We start from the raw sequence: 24,252 nt of genomic DNA, 5'->3' as shown, positions 1-24,252 counted from the left end.
TTTTCTTCTATTACATTAATAACTACCAGTGGCTGGTTAAGGGACTCATGAACTCGAGAGACTGACTGATTTTGAACTACCCTCCCCACGACGAGAAAATGAAATAAAAACCATAAATTCCACCTCCAACGTAACCAACAAAAATACCAATGTATCTCTTACATATAGTCACATCCTGTAATTCAAAATAATTATTATTGAAGATGACAGTTATGATACATACCAACTTAATAATATTAGTGGCTTATTTTTTGTGTACAAGTAATATCTGTTTTAGAGACCCCTTTTAAATCTTCTGACGAATCGATTGAGTCATCTGTGTCTTTGAAGTACCACTTATTGCAATGTAGGTGGAGCTAATTTTTTAAAATCTGTTTACCATACATAGGGCGTCCATTATAATAGTATTATTTACCTCCGAATGAAGGAAAATAATGAACTAATCGTAACAATACCATGCATGTTGGGAATTGTCTTTCAAATAGGCAGTGTGATTCTAACATTCAAAGTAACAACATGGCAAGGGGGTATTCCTTGTGAACAAACATTGTATGGTGCGTCGTTGTCCATGTAGTTTTCCCGATAATAAGTCATTCATCATTTCTATAATATTATGACCCACCCATCAAATTCTTTGAATCCTTATAATTAATTACACAATACATCGAAGATCCGAGGGCCCTGGGTTCGATTTCCGATGATGCCACAATTCACAATACATTTATGTGAGTTTCTCAAAGCCTGAGTGTTTATGTAATTTTTCACTTCTACTACTATACTATTAACTGTCGTTTGGCATAACAACATATTGGAGTGAGATAAATAATATATAAATATAAACTACAACAAGCTGGACCCAGGATTCTCAGGGAGTCGTTCATTTAAGGATTAGTGCGGAGGAGGCTTGAATCACAAGGTTATTTGGCAGTAAAACTTGAAATTTGATGCTTCTGCGTAAGGCTAGATTATTATTAAAAACATAACAATAAGGGTAGGTATTTGTAGAGGGCTAACAATTATTAATCATGGTAAACATTTAGAAAAATGTAACTATGGTTACATCAAGGTAGAGACCGTTCACTGAAATAGACGGGACACAATTTTACACTTGTTATTAGAAGTTCTTGTTTGACCATTAGGTATTAATTATGCGTCGATTATCCTAATCTTTGCAAGAAACTAAACTCGAGTGATTATTTGACGCGAATCCGCGCGGATAGCGTTTTGGCTCCCTTTCATGGTTCAAGAAACGTTTCCCACTTACAAATATAAAAAAAAAATCTTCCTTATTTCTTCCTTTCCGTTAATTTCGTTAATTTGATTTTCTTTTGTACATTTGGTACCTGCGCTACTGTGTGCAATTGCAATAAATCTGAATAAATAACGATTTTGCATAACAGGTGTTTTCAAACAGTTTCCGGGAATTTTGCGCATCTATTATATACACAAGACTGCTTTCAACCTCTCGGCAGCTATCTAGGGTAGGTTTGTATCGAAGTATTAGCACTTATTGTTAAATTATAATAAGTTAGCCGTCTAAACAGTCAAACCTGTCTAGTTCGCTCCAAAATTTAGCATAGGCAAGAGAGGTGCTGTTAAAACATAGCACTTATTTTAACAAATACAACTACCTTATTGTAATTGTTACAATAATTGCTAATACTTCGATACAAACTTTCCCTAGATAGCTGCCGTAGCGGCCGAAAGCAGTATTATGTATATAATAGATGCTCTGGTATTAATGTTATGGTATAGATTTGATAACAATAATATATACACACCCACGGTGGCCGCGCGGCTTAAGCATTGGACTATTACGCCGTGGGTCCCAGGTTCGAATCCTGGGTCTGGGCAAGTACACATATTGTTTTTCAATTTGTGTCTGTCAGGGTATGGACCTAATAGGTTGAGCAAGTGGCTGACATCCATTTCTCGTAAAAAACAAAATGTGTTAATACAAACCTCTACTCTGTGGAGGCCCATATGATCCTATTAGGATCGGACATGGTCGAAAGAAAGAAAAAAAGAATATGTACACAAGCCGTCGCCGCCATACTCAACTTTTACTTCTAAACACAAACACAATAATATACAATAGTTTACATTTCACTATTCCACGCATTCCACCCTTATAAATAGGTACTATTATTACATTTAGTGCCGGATAGTGACTAGTATGTATTTACATACTTGTATAATTATGTTCTCTCTAGTTGCAAACAACGATCTGCAGCATTTAATAAAGTTGTTAATAATTTTCAACTTGCATTTTATTCAACAAGCTTTATTGTACTTATATAGTAATACTTGAAACGCAATAATTAAGCCGATTACCTGCATAAAAATATAAAATTAATAATTAACTCGTTATAATCATTACGGATAACTTTGCCGATCAGTTTAACTTGGTCCAAATTGTTTATTTATTTTTCTTCACTAATACACTATACGCTGAATTTGTTGTATACGTAAGACACTGGTTTCTCATCCGGTAGCTCTGGGCATTTTTGTGATTGTTTTAAATCAAATTCTTCATTATCGATCTTCACGCCATAGCACCTATACCCAAAAATCTTTTCTTGCGTAGGTACAACATCGTGTACAGACACCCACAGAGAACAATAGTTTGTGGGGGTCCATTTCGAAAAAAGTATCAATCGACGAGAGGGGCCTGGTTAACAGAAGTAGGTGCCACTGACTTCAAAATTTAGTCACCTACTAATACTTAGAGCTTCTCATCGCTACAACCGAGTATGTTCTCCAAACCCAGACACTCCACATTTATCGTCTAGCGATAAACACCTGGCCTGCACGTATAAATAAGGGTGCTGAATAACGAGGTATTCCAAAAATCCACATGTGATTAGCTTGGCCTAACGGTCATAATTATTTGTATTGTTAGTGTCCGCTTGTGTCGTCCGAGCTCTTTTGTATCTTATACATGCAACATCAGAATATTAAAGTAAACCATGGATGCCCCAGAAGGTCGCACCAATTATTCATGAGTGTCATGGTCTTCCAGTGACCACAGGCTTTGCGTGTTATAGAATGCCGGACCCGATCCCCCGTTATAAAAAATACTTATAACTTAAAAATTAAAACTATTGTGATTTATTATAATAATATTTAAGTATCTATTTAAGAAAATAATCTTTCAATTCTTCATTTAAACGTGGTCAAAAAGTGAAACTAGGAACACAAAATGCAACATTAATAAAAATAATTTCTTTCTTTCTTTCAGGGCCTGTTCTCTCGCATGACATTCCTCGGCCCAGTTTTCGTCGGAGGAAGTGGTAACACGTCCGGGTTGAATCGTCTTCCGGTACAGGGAGGCATGCTGGGCTGTGTCAGGAAGTTGGACATCAATGGAAGGGTGTATTCGCTAGCGGCGAAGCCTTCCGGAGACGCCCTGGACGGATATGACGTTGGTAAGTGCAACCTATTATCATGCCAACGAACCCTAAGGACAGGGATAATAAACACGCTAACAAATGCAACGAACAATACCTAATTTTATAATAATAATCAACATTGTTATTAATTAACAAGTAGTTGTTTATTTTTGTTTTTTATTTTTGCCACTTTCAAAATTACAACTTCTTTAACCAATGTAGCATAAAGTTTCCCGAAGGAAAAGAAAATGAGACCAAAATGCATCACAAAATAATATTATGAAGTATCAAGCGACCAGCATGATATTATACGTAAAGGTGTTTAGACTCCGAATTAAACGAAGCTAAAATAAACAAAAACTAACTTTAAATTTAATATAGAACATCCGAAACAAATGAAATGTGTTTTCATGTCAAATCAATGAATTGATCATAGGTTATTAAAATAATACTATGTTTTATATTATACGTTATTAAATATGAAAAAAATATATTCGACTCGTCAAGGATTTATGACGGGACTTCTCACACCCTAAAAGAAAAGAAATATAATCATAAACACAACACTTTAGCGTGAGGTTCGGTAGTTTTATCAAAAAATAAGACATATTTGAAAGGGCACTGAGCAAAGGTAATCAATGTTATAGTATATAGTATAAGTACAGTCGACTGTAACAACTGTAACAATAATCACATTAGTCCTATCTAATTTCTGCACACTATAAAAAATCGCATCTGCGCTTGCTCAAGGTTAAATCGTTTCACTATACGATTTAAATTGATAATAATTTATTAACACGCATAGAATTGAGTATTTATAGTTTTTTTTTCTTTAAGTGCTATATTATAAAATATATTAATAAATGTTTGTATAATTTCTTAATTTATTTGGATATTTTATTTACAAAAATAAATTTATTTATTTATATAGTGTGCGTGCCCAGTAAATAATATACTCATGTTTTTTCTTAGATGTTTTAATTTTGACGCAGACAATCAAGGTAGTTATTATTATTACTTGTTTATGAAAAAAACATTGCATAGTCTATGATAATTAGTTATACAGTTGGTAACACTGCTCTGAAGAATACAACGCTCTTGTATTCTATTTTCAAAATCTTCATTTCATTGTTTTTGTTGTTGTTGTCTTGTTTTTTCAGCTGTCACTATTATGATATATCACACGAATTTAATAATGTAAGTTATATGGCTTAAAATACAACTAGTATTCATTTTCTTCTTTACGTCAATGACGAGATGCATCTACTGTAATTCATTTGCCCTGTACAATCAATCGCTAACATCAATGCTGTACGCCAGGCTGGGAATGATAATCTTTTATCTCTTACAGTCCAAAATCCATTATTTTGGTAGACTAGACGAGGCCATTCTTTTGTTCTAATATTTATATTAGGTACTTGATTTCTACTGTTCATTGTGGATATATTTTTAGTAAGCTTTTATATAATTATATTACGAGGGGAAGCGCCACTACTGCTTATCCAAACAAAGAACAGGCTCGACCGTAAAATGAAAACATCACCTTCAGACGAGACCGGATTAAGGTATTATGGTTTTTAGTTTTCGGACTTAATTGTTTCGCCGTAGATTAAAAACAATATTATATTATTATATTTTATATAATTTAATATACTTCAAAATTTCAAGCCTGGAATGCTCTGCAAAAGAAAAGTCTTCTGCGAAGATTCAAATTCAAAAATAATATTTTTTACTCAAGTGACGTGACAGATGAACAAAAAATATAGTCACATATTAATCAAATTATACATGCATCGTATATAGTGGTGCTTCTTTACAATTATAAAGATCATTTTGCAAACCGTAAAAAAGATTTATTGGATGTTTTTATAAAACATTCTTATCATTTGGATGACACCATTATTTATTTATTGCAGATATAATACATTTACATACGCAAGACTCAGCAAGACATCAATATACCAGCGGCACTCATTATCTAGTACGAAACGTTCTGGCCTTTCATCCGGAGACTCCGTGTTCGATTTCCGGTGAAGTCACAATATATTTATATGATTTTCTCAAAGTCTGAGTGTTTGTGATTGTTTTACTTATTTTACTGATTACACTACTGTTTCACTTCACTACTGTCATTGTGCCTCATTGATCATTACCAACGTTATAGAGCGATCATTTCTGTTATTTTATTAGAGGCACGATCCTAAATTATATATACCACCATATACTTCCTAATAGGTAACGAGAATTTTGATATTTTCACGTATTTACCATGTACATCCTTTAATGGACGTTCTAACCGGTCATATTATAAATTACTAACAATATTTGAAGGAGATAAAAACAATTGATGTATCATGTAGCCATTTCATATGTCTACGCGTCTTTGTCTTAATATATCTCTGTCCTGTATGATTAGGTGTTTACTTTTTTTATTCTAAATCTAAATTATAAATAGATTTAATGATATAATATTATTATTATTTGTTCTTTGATCTTATCGGTTTATCAGTTAGAGCGGACACCACACGGCGCCTCCAAGAATCCCTGTCGCTCGCCAAACTATGTTATTGGAATTGAACCTTATTAATATTATGAAATAATTGTAAATGCTGATTATTTATGATAAATAATATAATGTATTGTATAAATTAAATTTCCATTCGAAAATATCACTAAAGTAGGTCCTATAAAGCCTTACTGCGACCCTGTCTACAGGTAAAGAGACATCACATCACCGTCCTTTTTAGCAATAAAGTCGACTCGCCCTATATTCCCGTGGATCTAACATCATTTGACGTCGCGCATTTTGGATTTAATCACGGTTTAATCCGAAAGCGACAGTGCAATTAAAACTTGACAAAAGTTTACGATCAAGATAAACATTCTCGGAAGTATCCGGGAACTGTTTTTCAGATATTTTCAGGCCCGAGAGTTTCTCTATATAGCTCTCCCTGCGAAAGGTGAGCGAAATCAACACTGTTGTTTTCACTTATCACTTAGTGCGACCGTATTACGCTATTCGATTGGTCAGTCAAAGCTTAACTACACCAACAGATTTGCAGACCCAGAATTCAACAACTCGTGCCAACCAAATAAATAAACCAATAATATCTATTGGTCAGTTTGGTGGCAATGCAGAGCAATCTTTTCTCATACATTGTTAGTGTAAATGCCAATGGAAACTATTAGAGGTTACATTTAGACAAGTATTAAGTTGTTGATTGTATTACTAGCATATTATTATTATTCTCACCTGTTAAAATAATGACTAAAATCAGGCAACCTTCATTGTGTAAACATCAAAATCACGTTCTGTCAAAAACAATGACAAGACATTACGCCACGTTCATGTTAATTCGGATATTTCCGTACGTTCCCGATAACCTTCAACCTAACTGTCATCGATCGCCGACTGCGTCTGGAACTAAAAGTGAGAATTATTATATTATGTATTTTGGCCACGACTTCAGAAAACAATCCAAAGTAATCTCAATTATCTGCACAACTCATGATCAGCTCCCACGATCTTCCATGCAACATAACATACAGAGTTATGAAATGGTTTTGGGGTAGATTCAAGTATCTAATGGGAACTGAAAATACCTAATGGGTATTCAGAAACAGGCAACCGATCTCGAGTGTGGAAGAATATGGGATCAACTTAAATACGTATTAAGAATACGCTTGTATTTTGTTCTGACAACTGCTCTCGTTTTATGCACTGACGTTCATTCAATATTGGTGAGTTTGAAATTTCATCACACACAATTGCACGTCTATAATATGTGGCTCATTTTCTTAGTGCACTCACACATTCAAAACCCAGCGTCAAAATATAGTGTATTGGGTTATAGTCTGTCGGAATTCTATGTATTAATCTGTTCTGTGGGTCTATCCATCACCCAAGCATCTGTCTCAATATTTTATTAATATTATTATTTTCAATGTAAGTATATTAATATAATACATCATCAATATCACCAGTGGATTAATAGCTCGTGTTGGATCCTAGCCTCTTCCAAGAACTTTGTCCTAATAATATTTAAGTAGTATTTTTTTTTATCTAGTATCTCTAATTGTACATACAAATTACTATTCATTTAGCAGCGCTCAATGGTCGTGGGTGGATCTATATATGTACTTGAGTCTCTCTGCATAAAAGTGACAATTTTGAATTTTCTTACAAATTTCATTAAGAGACATCTCAGAGACGCTCTCCAAAGTGAATGACACGTCTCTTTAAAGTGAAATTGTTATTAAATTTTATTTTAGCGCTGCGATATCTTTTTTTCGCTATCAACGTTAAAATAATAATTATAATCCATTTCGTCACCCTTGTAATATAAAAGCATAATAGACTTATATTTAAATATTTAAGATAGTAGACCCAACCACTCACTACTTCTATAACTACCACTAATTCAGTGATTCTCAACCATCCAGAGAACCACTAAATCATCTTGTTAAATCTCGAAGAACCCTCTACCTAACTGGCACAGAAGGATAAACACTTCATTCTTTTTTCAAAGCAAGATTACCAAAAGCAATAGCGTCGACATAGAACATTAACGTCACTCGACAACGAATGTCTGTATATATTATCATCCGAAGACGAATACACTGGTTTTTATATAACGGACTTTCGGCTTTAACGGTCACTCCCTCACCTGCATTAGTCCGTTATATGGAGGTTCTACTGCGTTGTCAATTTTTTCGAGAATCATAAAAGATTTACTGTCTCTAATAAAGTTTTGGTAAGTACGAACAAATGCCTGAATAAAAACTAACCATGAGTGCGAGTGAGAAATCATTCGGCACGCGTATTATCTCCGCAATATACTTTAGACTCTTTAGAGTAAGATAGAAAACATGAACAAATGACTTAGAGAAGTTAGTAGATACGCTGGTAAAATATATTGGTTCGACTGATTAAAACCAGAAGTACGTGTTGCTGAAATGTATAGTTTTTTGTGCGAAATATAAAGTAAGTGGTCAATATTTTTAATTAACTTAGTATAAAAGATAATTAAATGTATTATAGTAATCATGCCAAGAAGCTAGATGATGGTATAAAGTTTCATATATAAGTTGATAATAATACAATTGAGGTTAAATTGTGAGTCATACACAAAGAAAACGGCTTGATTTTGACAGACAATACTCACTGTCTTTGGTAGAATATTGCTTTGAGATACAGACAATCTACGTTACGATTCAAAAGACAAACATGCAATAAAACGTAAAAAAATATTTTATGGAACTGAAACACAATTGTATTTTGGAAGAAATTAGCACAGTCTGTGATACATTAGTTGTGGGTTTAGAGGAGAGAAAGAAATTAATTTTCACATTATTATTTATAGGTTTCAAAAAATAATAATTATGAAATGATATTTCCTCTGTTCTTCGCCGTTTTTTGGTAGATATATATTCTTATATTCAATACATACTTTGACAAGTGGAGTTCCAATGAAAGCTAATTTACCCTGTGACCAGGTAAATAAAAAGAAACATTCTTATACCATGGTTTACCCAGGCTGCTATAATTAGCCAAAAATTAGTAACTAACAATTTTTATCAATTGTATAAACAGGTATACCTACATAACTTATCAGTATGGCGTCTGAAACTGGTTCGCTTTATATTCACTAGATGCTTAAAATATAGCTTGAATATTGGATAGAGATTTATCGTACTTACGATATGTTTCAACGGGAATGGGACGACTGGCCTCCTGATAATTGGACGCCGCACTGTCGTAGACACGTGTAGACGAGGTATTTTAATCAGTTTCTATCTACTACTTAGTAGTTTGAATTCATTTTACTCTTAACATAATGTATTCTTTATCGCGGATTGAGAATTACCATGCCTAAGGCTTTATATAAAATAAAAAACTCTTTTTTCGTTGGAACTTAAACATATGCACGATTAAATCATCGTTTACGTTTTCATATTTACATTCTCACCAACTATTAAATCATAATCATTGAAATATAAATAATAATATTGAATATTTTTTTTTAGAGTACCTAACGTCTATTTATTTTCGAATTCCGTGGCGTCCAGTTGTCCGGTGCCAAATCGTCCTAGACCCGTTTCAACGGACAAGGGTCAATCAAGGGGAAAATATCTAGAGATATTATAATCTGTAATTTATGTAAGATACAGCAGATGTTTCGCAAAAACATAATAAACTATAGATTTTATGATGTGAAAGATTACAATTCATGTTACTACACCGTCTACAATATTGTGATAATATAGCCAGTTCTTAAAATTACACTATTAATCCAGTCTTTTTTTTTCGACCATGTCCGATCTTAATATGTCAGCCACTTGCTCAACCTATTAGGTCCATACTCTGACTCATACACAAATTGAAATACTTAATCTAAAAGGTATCCCTTATTTATTTATTTCAAAACATCCTATAATATTTAAAAATATAAAATAACACTGTGGCAATTCAGTCAGTCATAGATTTACTTATTGATTCGTGTCTTATATTTAATAATATTTTATAATAACATAAATTTATAGTATAACAATAAATCAATACTTTGATGTACTTAATTATAACGTTAACGTACAAATTATAAATGCTTTTATACAGGTATATGAATAATTTTAATGTTAAATACAGAAAGTACTTTATTATTTTATATTAATTAGGTTATCAAACCTATTACGAAGTTTCTTTGTGTAAAATGATTAAATCAAAATATTTTCTTATTATTTAGTTAATTATAATAAAGAATAAGTACGCATATTAAATTTTAAGCCATATCTCGTTTTAATAATACAATATTATTCACATTATTAATTCATGAAAAGCTTTCGAATTATTATCTTCGCCGAAATCTATGAAAATCGCTGCTCAAAAGCTTTCAACTCAGTATTAAAATTGTATGTTTAGCGGGGCATAAAAAATACTAAAAAAACACACAAAAATTCGACTTAAACGCTTTATAACCTGCATAAATCATTAGATATCACGCATAATTTAACTTGGCTTTCAATACAGCCCACTGCGGATACTTGGTATTGTTTATGTTTCATTAATTTTAGGTGGGCACTGTTAATTTACTTTGCGAAAATTATAGTCAATTAAACATGGCGCTACGTCTTTTGGGTCTTTTTACACGCAGGTATATAACGACTGGCGGCGAGGCCCCGAGATCGTAAATTATGCAGCCCCTATAGAAGGGGGGTTGAACCTTTGGCTTAAGCATAATGGGAGGTCATTTAATATGTGGGAACGGAGATTTAATTTTGAGAACAAACACACACGGTTTTTGTTTCTGGACTTTAATTTTTGCTAATCTTAACTGAACTATTTGACTTGGCTTTTTAAAAACTCACCTATGTGGAATTACAACACACATCTGGTGGAGAAAATTGTGCCTCTGAGACCCCATAAACCCGCCTATCATACCGATACCACAGTTCAATAGGGGAACAACTCAAAATTTAAAGGTTTTGAGTTAAGAATGCCATTCGATGTAGAAAAATCTTCTCTTTATAATTCAGTAAAAAAAATAGTCAAAAATGTCTTCAATGTGTCATAAAATCGAATAACCCTTTCTGAGATTAATTAGTAATTCCGTTATATAATCAAATTTATTGGTTAATTCCTTATTAAAATGTAGAATTTCATTGTGCATTGATGAATTCCACGAAATTAAATATAACAAAAACATACATTTTTAACGAAATCAAGGCTTCAAAAGTAAAATGAGAATTAATGCAAAAAATTCAAACGCCATTATCTTGGAACAAGGTTTTATGAGTTGTTCCCCGATTGAACTGGGGTATCGATACGTAAAACACGTTAAGGCCTTCATCTGGGGCACGGTCTAAAACTATCGTGACTACGCGTCGCGAAGATTGTGCAAACGACGCGTGCAGAACAAAACATAATTTGTTATCAAAATTCAACATGCGTCCATTTAATGTTATTTTTATTGTTCTATTAGTAATAATAATAATATATTCATCGACATGTTTTCTTTTTCAAGTAAATGGGTAACGTTTTTTAGTCATCTTTACACGATTTAAGAATCAATTCCCCCTACGCCATCACAAAACATATTGACGTGTTCACAGCTCGACCTTCGCTCTCCGATTGGCAGCGAGTAATTTCGTCGCAACTATAGTTGAAAATTATTTGCCGTTTCACTGAAATATGCTCTTAAGTATATTTTTCAAAAATTAATTCAATCAATATAATATAATACACCTATAAGTACCACACATAATTTAAAAACTTCACATGCATATAGGTACACACTAGAAAAAATACGACACCCGACGGGACTTGAACCTGCAACCGATGGATTCGCGGCCAGTGTGCTTTTACAATTAAACTACGGGCATCTTACTTCATTACGAAGATTTTAACTTGTAGTTCTAACAATATGAAATACCTACTTATCAAATCATTGCTTTACAATCCAAATTAGGTATGTTAAATATATTATATAATGTTACATGCTGAAATATTGTTTTATTTTGTACTTCAAAATGACAAGGTAATACAATAATGATATTGTATAGTTGGTACGGTCTTTTCTATTATTATGTTCGACAGTTTTCGTTGATGTATGTGATCATTTTTTAATATTAAATATAAAAATAACGAGTTTGCTTTCGGCCACCCTATAGGTACATTCGGCCGTCTTTTTTCAATGCACATTTTCACATGTATGGTAGGTACATACTAGCAAAATAATAATGAATATATGTTTTATCTGTTGGCCCATGTCATTTAAATAATGATTAACTGATTTTTTAATGTTATTACTTGCTGTAACAATATAATATCACATTTAACATTAAAACTGGCATGCTTATACTGATACTTACATAATAATTATTTAGATACTTACAATATAAGAAATAAATACCTACCATTTAATTAAATATCTGACAATTTATATTAAAAACTTTCCAAATTATCTATTAATATGTTGGGTCATTACTGTGGTGTTCGATGTGTGGGTTGAGGATGATGATAATGAAGTCTACGATGTAGCAGGGTGAGATTTATTAGCAGCGTATCGGTACAATAGTTTATTATACAATGATAGTACATATAATCTACTGAGATAGTTACGAGCTAGGTACTTGGATTCGAGTGACATTTAGATAAATTATTCTTCGTTATTTATACAATAAAAAGTAATACATTAACATTAATTCTGGTACATAATCATATTGGACTAATTATAGAGTCAGCGTTTTAAATCGAGTAGCGAAATGAAATATTGTTTATTATTACAGTCGTAAGAAAATATGATACCATGGAAAATGATTATTCGGCTAATACACCGTAATGATATAATGTGATGTGATATGATGAAATAATATACCGTATCTAATATTGCCAATCAACTTGATGATCTAGCTAAGAGTTGTTTGCTGGAAATTGATTCGCTGGGAATATATTACTGCAGAGTAATTTGATACATTAAACAATAGATATCTGATCGCTAGTATTCTGCAGCTACAAATACTTTCTTAAAAATGCACGTCCTTAATTAAAAGTAAACCACATTGATTGAAAACTGATGCATGCAGATTCGGGTCCTACTCGCTAAACATATTGTGTAAAATTATTGAGGTGTCGTAAATTATATTTTATTCAATAATTAACGCTTAATTCTTTTTTTTATTTTATTTTTTCATTCATTCCATTCTTAAATCTTATGTATTATTCATTGAATAAAAAAAGCGTGAATAAAACGATAAGAAAGCTTCCCAATGTAACCAACCGCTGTTGTGTCTACACGGAATTTGTTGGTCATGAGCTCTTTTTAGGGTGTAACTTGCGAGAAAGTTTCACGGATATCGATTCAATCCCCTCCTCCGGTTAACCCCCAAAACTGTTGAAACTGAAAGAAATTTGTAGGGGGCCTCAAATTTTATCGTCCCCCGGAACCTTTTAGTAATTTAATGCGATGATATAGCCTCCCCTTTTCTTATATTATTATATTGAATATAAATATCCATTATGATAAGTTTCGTAGATTTCTACAGGTATATTTTCGCAGTTCGATGAGCCGAAATAACACGGTCTTTGTTGCCTGTCTATTAAAGTGATAGTGAAATAAGAAATAAGGATTTTTCCAAAATAATTTTAAAATATGGCAAAACATGAAAGATTATTTATACTCAATAGAATAGCTATTATTAAATTTATTTATATAGGTAGATATCCTAAAACTTCGAATAAGTAATTGTTTTCTAATCTAGAAAATTAATACAACAACTGAAGGTGGGTACTTGATATAGGTAGTAAGAATGTAAATTATAATTGATTTGAGTGTTGTACTTTTTCTTTTGAGTAATTTTTAATAACACGGATTTCATACAGTGAAAACTCATCATCATCATCATCATCATCATCATCATCATCATCATCATCATCATCATCATCATCATCATCATCATCATCATCATCATCATCATCATCATCATCATCATCATCATCATCATCATCATCATCATCATCATCATCATCATCATCATCATCATCATCATCATCATCATCATCATCACCATCATCATCATCATCATTATCATCATCATCATCATCATAAGTAACCAACAACCATGGGCAGGGCCTAGCCTCCTCCAAGAAGATTAATGCTGCCACAGTACAGATTACTAAATAGAATTCTGATAGGCTATATTCCATACACTACATTTTGACGCTGGGTTTTGAATGTGTGAGTGTCCTATGAAAATGAACCACGCGTTATGGATGTGCAATAATGTGTGTAATACACCAATATTAAATGAGCATCATTGCATAAACCGAGAGCAGTTGTCAGTATTTGACGTATGACGTATTCTTAACAGGTGTTTAAGTTTATCCCGTATTCTTCCGCACTCGAGATCGGTTGCCTACTACTCCTCACCCGATAGGTATTTCAGTTCCCTGATTGCTGACTTGCCGGCCCATCGGAGCCTACCAAGTTTAATTAATTCGGTGATACATTCTTCTTGAAGATGTTGTAGAGCTCTAGGTTATGCAGAATGTGCCATTATTCTCTATCTAGTATGATCCTATATATTCTACGTAGCACCTTTCTCTAGAATATATCGAGCGAACGCTCATCGGCCTTGGTGAGAGTCCAATACTCCGACTCGGTCAGTATTGGTCAGGTCAGCGTCTTATACATCTGACTTTTTTTACGATGGCAGAGGATGCGATACTATGAACCGACCTAAACAAAACTATCGACACTATGCACACTCACTAATGGTAAGTGAAAATTTTCGGGAAGTTAGTTAAAAATCGATTGCAAGATTTGTACTGGACAAACAACCACCGGACAAACAAGAATACAAGCTAATAAAAACTTTGTAAAAATTACAAGTTTATCTTTGCTATATTTGTATATTAAATATGTTATGGAACTGACTGATTTGATATATTTTTGGCAACGGAAACCCATACCAATGGGCTCTGATCCTTCACATGGCCCAGTGGAAGGTGTATGTCAGTAATATGTTAACCTTTAGTGATGTTTATTCGATATGGTCTCAAAGTACAAGTACATGGTGTAAATAAAAGGGAACAAAGTCATGAGAGTTCAGTTAAGTTAAGTTGAATGGTTCGAATTGAATGATATTAGAATCATTTACAATAGTATAAAATATATAAAATACTATGTAAGAAATATTAGTGACACATAGTTCATCTACAAGTGTTTATATGTATGTAGTAACACCGGTGGCGTCCCGTGGGGAAAGCTACATAAACTTAGTAACATAAACTTTCCACAAAAAATTTAGTGGTGTACAACAAAATATATTAATTAACATAAAAGTTTTAACAGTTGTCAGGTGTATTTTCTAATGTGCTTATTTCGTACTCGCAATATTTTATATTAAAGCAGAGATGACATTTAAAGATTTTTAGATTTGGATGACATGCATGCATGTATCAAAAAAGACAATGAAAGTTTTTTTATTTTAATAGTTGAGCGTTGAGACTATTAATAAATTGTATTAATAGTGTATTTATAATTAAAAGTAGGTGTAGGTATATTAATAGGGAAAATTATTTTGTTTACATGATGTGCAATAATATTAGGTAAAATAGTATAATTGATGTGAAAATAAAAAAAATAATAATAAAAGCGTCAGAAATATGTAATGATGACGTGTGTAAGTGTCTAACTTAGTTATATTATATTTATTCGCTTTTTATATCTAAAGTTAATTTTGTATGTTTTAGTGGTATATTATATTTTGTTAGTCATGTATCCACATATTTCTTAGATATTGGAGTCATGGAAGGATGATAAAAAATACTGTATAAAAAAAATGAGGCGGCATTTTGGCACTGCCTAGTGGCGGCATTTTGTCTAGGAACGTCACTGAGTAACACAGCTAGACAGGGTGGGGAAATCGGGGTTGATCAATAATATAATATTATGTAAATTGCAATAGTTGAAATCACACCAATCGAATATTTTTAACAATGATACATAATTAGTAACTTATGGTGTCTATGAATTAAACATAAGACAATTTATTGTTATTGGGGAGATATCATAGATAAAGGAGTTATGGATATGTAATAGATTGAGTACATCTAAAGTAATGTTAAAATTCTTCCAGTTTTTTACAAATCGTCTCTGTTCTAGCAGAACACACTAACTGGAGAATACTAGTTTTGAGTAATTTGACTTTGAAACTTTTAAAATGTCTGAACTGGACTATCATGTGAGTTTATTAAGTAATCGTAAAAAAGATGACTTTAAAATAAAGACTATTTATTTATCAAGAAGGTTTCCAGACGGTAAAGTTTGAAATAAGGAACATTTTGGTATAACTAACTCATTGTCATTTTTTCGAAATAGTGTCTTCTGCCAGAACAGTGACGAAATGTGGCTGTGACGTTTTCTAATAATAAATATGAAATGAAAAATATCTTGTAGCTAATTATTGTTTCATTACTTACTTACATAATCTGGCGTTTCAGATCATTCAGGTCTATGGCCAACTGCACAATCGTCCTTCAGAGATCTCTACCCCAAACTCTCTCTCTATCCAGTCGGTGACACTGAGCATATCTGCATCCCTCTTGAAGTTATCCAGCCATCTCCACAAGGACGGCCCAGGGGTTCCTTCATAAACTTTATTGATAGCTCTATGACCATCGCATCTAACAACGTTATCAAGTCAACAAGTCTTTCCTCTCGCAAGACATTGCAGACATTATATTTTAATATATTTTTGCTTGATTTCCATACTGTATAAAAAAATATCTATTGATGAAGGTTATTCTTTAAAACCTTTTTCAGTCATAGACAAATTGAGTTTGTAGTACCTATATAGAGGACCCAAAGCGAATTCAAAGTCAAGTACCTATCATAATAATATTCTTCTATAATGCCACTGATACTTAAATCGATAAGCCTTCTTTCACAGCAGTCTCTGCTTGGCAAATAAATTATTATTGATGTTGCCAGTCGAAAGCAATTTTGTCGCCGAGCTGATGTTTGACCTTGTCTGCGATTTTACCGTTTACTTTTACAATATTTCTATATCGTGTCTGGGAAAATTCAATATTTCATCATATAGTGATACCAACGATAGCAAATGGACGTTTTGTTTAATGTGATAGTTAAACTATGGTTATAATAATAATTAGAATATCAAGTATGATAATAATAATATTAACTACAAGTTAATGCATACTACAGGTTTATTAATTGTAGGTAGTGTCAAACGGGCGTTCAAATATATTTCGAGAGATCCTGAAAGAAGTTTTTTTACACTACCATTTAAAATATGTCATCGAAACAAGATATTAACATAACGCTTTCATTTTATTTACAAAATAACAGCTCGTTCTGCCAACACAGATAATATTATTTCTTATTTATTTGCTTTAACGTTGTTAACTGTATTTTTTTATTACAAATAAAACACAATATGTAAAAATATTTATATTATATACTTATATTGTGAATCTAAGTACTCAAATGAAATTTTGAACAGAGAATATTTTCTTAGAATATTGTATAATATATTACAGACAAATAAGTTTTATAGAAAAACATAATTTTGAAAAAAATCTAGAAAAAACGTTGGACCGAGTAGAATCTGAACTCACGTCTTGCACTTTCCGGGTGAGTGCTTACGCTTCTAAGCTATCAATCCGTCTATAGTATTTGATGGTATAAATACCCGTTTATTTTTTGCATTAGTTTAGAATGTCCCATTGAAGCTAATGGAACCGGTCCTGATCTTGTTTTTTCTACTTTTAAATCGTATTTTTTGTTCCCAATTTAATCATACTTAACCGTTCTGGAATCGCCATACTTACATCACAGAAATATTACTTTTCCATGCATTGATTGATTAACGTTTTAAAACATATTTATTTAAAAAACTTTTTCGAGCACCAATTATTATTATCAAATAGTTTTTGTAATGGTCTCAATTTTTTTCTGTAATTTGATTTAATAATAACACAAATAATACGGTTAAATGGTTTATTTTTCAAAAAAATAAGGTATATTTTTATTTTGATAGCTACGAAATAGGACCACCTAGTTTTTGCGCTAAAATTTGTACTCGGCTTATACTAGAGACGGCATTGAGTCAAACTTTATATTCTGACTGGTAGGTGTATAGTAGAGCGATGGAAATCAAAGACATGGCGGTAACATAAGAAACATTTGAATTTAAACGAACAAGTTATTTCACTCACTCAAAATTAAGTTACCTTCTCTCGCATAGTAGTTGGGTGCTCTGTGGTTATATTGAAATCGGATCTAAAGTTAAATGGGTTGTTTGTATGGAAACTGTACTGTATAATTTACACGAGTTGCTGTTTTATTGGTTCAATAATTGAGTGTAGTTAGACACAAAGCAGCCAGGAAACAATTTAAAAAAAAACGAGTTATTGTTATTTCCATAATCTCACACTTTTGTTTTACGTTCTGCACAAATCAGCCAACATGCTATCATACAAAAATCTCATATAAATGCATTTTAAAGATTTTGTAAAACGCAGAATATGACATTTTCGATCTGCATAAAGCCACCAAGCTGCTGTCATACAAACATGTCATATAAATGCGTTTTAAAAATATGCCATTTTCAATCTGCATAAACCAACCACATGTTAATATTATGTATTTAATTATTAAAATCCTGACTGTGTAAGGTGTATTTTTCTACATTCAATTAGTAAAAATTATTTTCTCAATTATATTATATGTTTTTCATTTTATTATAATTATATAATATAATATAATATATATATTTTTCATGTAAAAAATAGTGCCAGGAAGCTAAATATTAATTTGTAAGTTTTTAGAATTATTTTCAATACTTAAGTACTTTGAAATTCCCTTAATACTTGAGTAATTTAGAAGGTTTTTTTAAGAAAATAAATGAAATAATAAAGATTTTTCTAACAAAAATAAGAGTTGGCTGCATTTCAGAATGAATATTCAAAATAAACGGTTTTGCACAATACAACCTGGACCGCTAAAACACCAAAATTTTAAAGATTTTATGCTTGTATCTCTTTAAAAGTTACACATCATATATATATATATATATATATATAATATAATATATCATTCAAAGAGTATTAACAGTATACAGAGGCTTTGTGGATTTAAAGAAACATAATTTACATAAAAGTGATTCTATCTCTGTTTGAGGTATCTGTGGACTGGCTGCTTTACGTATAACTACGCTCAATTATTAAGATAACTATTTTCCTTTTTCAGAGGAAAGGATTTATTATGTGGGTTTTATAATAAACCATTCTTTCAAATTTAATCATTTGTTATAATATTATCTCGATCTTGAAAGAAAAAAACATATTAATATTCACTAATATAACTCCTGTTTGGAGTTAACGCTGGAACCGGATTCTCGTATTCTCATAACTAGAAAATGACTGCAATTTCGTAATAATAATAATATTAAGTTCTATTTTATGATTCTGTACAATTTTTATTAGCAATAAAAATTGTAAATTGTAACCAAATACGTATTCAGACAAAATGAATATTAGGTTATGAATATTCCGAAAAGGTCACACCGGCACCTTCACCAGCGACGACTTCAGATGAAAGAAAAGTCTACCCAATAGCGGAAGTGAGAGACGATTTCATAATATCGTTAGGCATCGTTTAGCTGGGAGTCGCTGGTAATTTATTGTTCTTCAACAGGCCAACATCATGTCTAAGCCTACTATATATTTTAAAATAAAAATCGTTATCCGTAAAGTTTGATTGTTAGAATATAAATTAATGTCAAATATTGATAATTATTGGTTTATTCGAAATTATTGATGGTATTAAACCAATGATCATTTAAATCATTATAGAACATACGTAATTTAAAAATACCCCATGTAAATACTTAGTACTGGGGAAAAAATACGGTGCCTGGCTGGACGAACTCATTAAGCGCTTAAAGATCTAAAAACTACCAGTTAATTTCATTATAATTAGAAAAGACGCACGTGGCTCAATTAATAAATCACATTGGCGCAAATCCAGTGGATACGGGTTCGAGTCCCATCGAGCATTTTTCGGGTATTTTTAGTGTTAGATTTTTTCTAGTGGGCATATAATATACAAGGTGTTTTCAAATTTGTATGCAATAAAAAGGTTACATTCTTAAAGCTTGTGAATTAGGTTTTCGTTGAATAAAAAAATAGTTTGTATATTATAATATATTACTACGAGTTTTATTTTTAATTAAATAATTTTCTTCCAAGTAGAAATTTATCAATATTCACACATTTGGTGATACCTATTATATTAACACCCACGATGGCCGCGCAGCTTAAGCGTCGACCTATAGCGTCGTGGGTCTCAGGTTCGAGTCCTGGGTCTGGCAAGTAGACATGTTTTTCAATTTGAAATTTCAAGTCAGAGTATGGACCTAATCGGTTGAGCAAGTGGCTGACACACATTTCTCGTAAAAATATAATCTTTTAATACAAACTTAGGTCCATATGATCGTATTATGATCAGATATGGTCGAAAAAAAAAAATATCTGTCTCATCGATTTAACCTGATCCATGCCATGGACGAATTAACTCGCCAAAGCATGTATGTCGCGTCAGCCCACGGACAAATATATTCGCGGGTTCTTGTAAACGTCATAACTTCTGAATAAACATTCTGTATTTATATTTTCTAAACAATATTTATCATTTTAGTGTGAAAATATTCACTATAAACTTGATAAACATGTTAAGTTTTCACAAATATTTATCATTCCGTTCCTATTTCATATTTTTTAAAGGATTTATTTTATTCCAAAAATAGCTGGCCTACAAGTGTCCACCTAGTAAAAATTGGCTGGCAGTAATAAGGTTATTAAAATTAACTTCCAAATTCACCCTAAAACGCAACAACATAGTACCTACCTATGTGTGCTTTTCCGTATTTTTTATTTATCAAACCGTTTTTTCCGAGGGAATTGTTTTAATCTTAGATGTAATCAAAGCATCATTTCCTTCGAATTATCTTACATCTTACGTCAATTTCGGGTAAGCTATTTATCATTCACAATACCTCGCTTGAAGGATCCAGTGCCGTGCAAAATACAAGGAGTGTTTATATAGTATTTTAAATCAAAGTATACTCAATAAATATTCAATAATTTATTATAAGAATATCCATAATCTGAAACCAATTACGATTAAACTAACAATATAATTCCGGATCACACCAACTTGAGGGTACTTATTTTAAAAAAATCCACCATTGATAACGATCTTTTACAATTTTTACTAAAAGTATTAAAAATAGTGGCTTCGATTCCTAAACTTTGTCAGAATCTCTGCAAATTTTACTTTTAACGTAATTGCATTAATTGTTATTAATGTTGTAATTAATAAACTATTTGTATATATTATTTTACATATTTAAAACGCAATTGGTGCGTTGCCCATTATGTGGCCATTGGATATAATTAGCATGTTATTTAAATGTGATAATTAAAAACTATTAATTAAAAGGTCCGCAGCAATAAATAATACACAAGACTTGAAAATATGGGATTCGTAATTATTCAACAAATATAGTATATAATATTGAAAATCTCAAATTCAAATTCATTTTTTTAATCTACATACAGTGAACATTATAAATTGTAAATTTAAGACGTTCACAACATGACATTTAAAAGCAAAGAAATAGTATTAAAAACAAATATATAAATAATATATAATGAATAGGTACAAAATTTCTAAAAACTACAAAAAAATCTCAGAAACATGCATTGATCATAATATTTTCGTAAAAATCGATTGATTTTAGATTGAAAAAAAAACATTAAAACTATAATTAATTAACAAAAGAGATACGCCAGTTCCAAGAAAACTTATTAAACAATGTTAAATCGATAATTTTGTTTCAAGAAATTACTTGGAACAATAAATATTTATTTTAATAAAACCCTTATTTTTAGCCGTTTTTTCAAATTTGTCGCTTTCTCTTTGAAATAAAAAAATATATTTTATTTTTCCCATTGTATTTAGATAGGTATCGATCGATTAAAATATGTTTAAAGCTTTAATTTGATAATGAATTTCTATGCCTCTCCCCCTTAAAGTAATAAATAATACACAAGACTTGAAAATATAGGATTCGTAATTATTCAACAAATATAGTAGTATATAATATTGAAAATCTCAAATTCAAATTCATTTTTTTAATCTACATACAGTGAAAATTATAAATTGTAAATTTAAGACGTTCACAACATGACATTTAAAAGCAAAGAAATAGTATTAAAAATAAATATATAAATAATATATAATGAATAGGTACAAAATTTCTAAAAACTACAAAAAAATCTCAGAAACATGCATTGATCATAATATGATGAGCGGACCTTGAACCAGCATAAATCGCATTCCAGGTAATATGCTTTAGCAATTCAGCTATCGATATAATAGTAATCACGCTAAAATTCCCTATCTATTTAAATTGACGTACTGGTATTATCTCAAATTTATTTAATATCAGTGAACATATTTTATTATTTTGTTTGCATATGGCATATTTATTACAAGTGGCAATGGACTCGAAAGGAACGGAAAGAACTAGGAGAGGCATCCATTCAATAGTGGAACGACCCCGGCTGATGATGGTGATAACATATTATCAAAAATATTTGGTTCATATATGGCGTCTGGATCTCTTAAAATATTGTTTTGATTTTTAGTTTCAATGAAGAAGTCTCGCATTCCCACGCGAAATCATGGGAAACATGGCATGGCGACGTAAATTTGAACTGAATGATGACGTCCGCAACAATTTACCCTACTGGAATGAAATTTGTAGGACGTCTGAGTGGCCTCAATCAAATGCGGAGATTATTTTATCCCGTTATTACAAATGTTAGGTATATTAATCAATCAACCAATGACAAGAATTTTTGGCTTTGCCAGATATAGAAATGATAAGAAAAGCCCGCCATTATTGTCTCTTTAAGACATATTTTATTGGATATGGAAAGTATTTTGACAGGAACTCGTAAATAGATATTGTATTTTACAATAATAGCATACCACTTATTATAATTGAGGCATCTATTTCCAAATACCGATAAGTCCATAATTCAATATTTGTGATAAACGACTTTTTTGTGGTTCATGAGAAAACGTTATTTCGTGTTTTCTATTTTATTTAAAATTGGAACAAAATGCAAATTTTTTTAGCCGATAAACATTTAGAGTAATCTAAAATGAAAAATAAATGGTAGCGCTTTTATGGACTGTATAAAGGTGGGTTGAGGATTTGGATGTTGGTGAGGGACAGCGGAAGCAGGGGTGTGAACTTCACTAAAAAGATTCATAGCTTTTTTTATTTATAGATATAGAAATACTTCCGGTTTTAGTATTTATTCAGAGTTCACAGAGATTAATCAACATTAACAGAGAATACTTCAAACGGTACACGAAAACAGATTAACAAGATAAGATGATTCGCTCGACCAAATAATCAGATGAACTTCCCAAAGAATTAGTTCAGTTCTGGTAGGTATCACATTTGACAACTAGATACCACACTTATCACTAGAAACAAATTTCGATAGTATAAGGTGCTTATTTTCAAAATAGAGGACCTGTATGATTAAAAGGGTCAGAGCTAATCAGACTAAACTGACGGTGAGAGATAAGTTAGTTAAATCTTAATCTGTCTACATAGCACTTGCGATGTCCAGTCAATGGGTCTCTTTTCGAAGTCACGCCGCTACATATCAATATTATAACAATATACTTTAGGTATTAGAAGATACTTTAGGTTACTTCAAAAAAATATTTGGCATTTTCTCAAAGAAGCCGGCCATTCTATGAGATACAGATTTAATAAATTTTTTAGACATAATACACTTTGGGTTAAATGCGAACTTCTAAATAAATTAACCTTTCTCAAATCGAGTTAAAAATATTTAAAAAAAACTGTCAGTGATGGAATATTTATCTCACGTGCAATAAATAATTTCACTTTAAAGAAATATTGCTTATGCGTACAAAAACGTAGGTTTCAGCTGCAGATAAAAAAGGATAGAAACGAAGTAATTTATCACTTTTTCTTTATTTTTCACTCAAACGAAGCATAAATCTAAAATACTTTGTATGTCTAATGGTAAAATATTTTTTTTACCTTACTTATTTCTATGGCGAAGCGCAGTTAGAATAAGAACATAATTTAAAAAACTAAATTATATTCATAAGGTCTATCTCGAAACGTAGATTACTACAGTTTATTAAGACTATTTATTAAAGACGCCGAATAAAACCTTCACTATATTATAGAGTAGTGACGTTAAGTGACTTTTGAGAAA

General features: G+C 31.5%; 1 protein-coding gene across 1 annotated transcript in view; it reads left to right on the top strand.

Annotated features, from left to right (window-relative positions):
- The window catches only part of SP2353 (EGF like, fibronectin type III and laminin G domains protein pikachurin), a 404,662-nt gene that overhangs the window by 229,852 nt on the left and 150,558 nt on the right, over positions 1 to 24,252 (top strand). The window contains exon 7 of the mRNA XM_085943262.1: positions 3,242 to 3,428. Coding sequence (XP_085799388.1) covers positions 3,242 to 3,428 — 187 coding nt within the window. The remainder of the gene's footprint in view (positions 1 to 3,241; positions 3,429 to 24,252) is intronic.

Source organism: Rhyacophila brunnea, unplaced genomic scaffold (genome assembly GCF_057557595.1).
Source record: "Rhyacophila brunnea isolate RB1 unplaced genomic scaffold, BYU_Rbru_1.0 scaffold_15, whole genome shotgun sequence".
NCBI lineage: Eukaryota > Metazoa > Arthropoda > Insecta > Trichoptera > Rhyacophilidae > Rhyacophila > Rhyacophila brunnea.
Note: the sequence above shows the minus strand (reverse complement) of the source record. Positions and strands in the feature narration are given on the sequence as shown.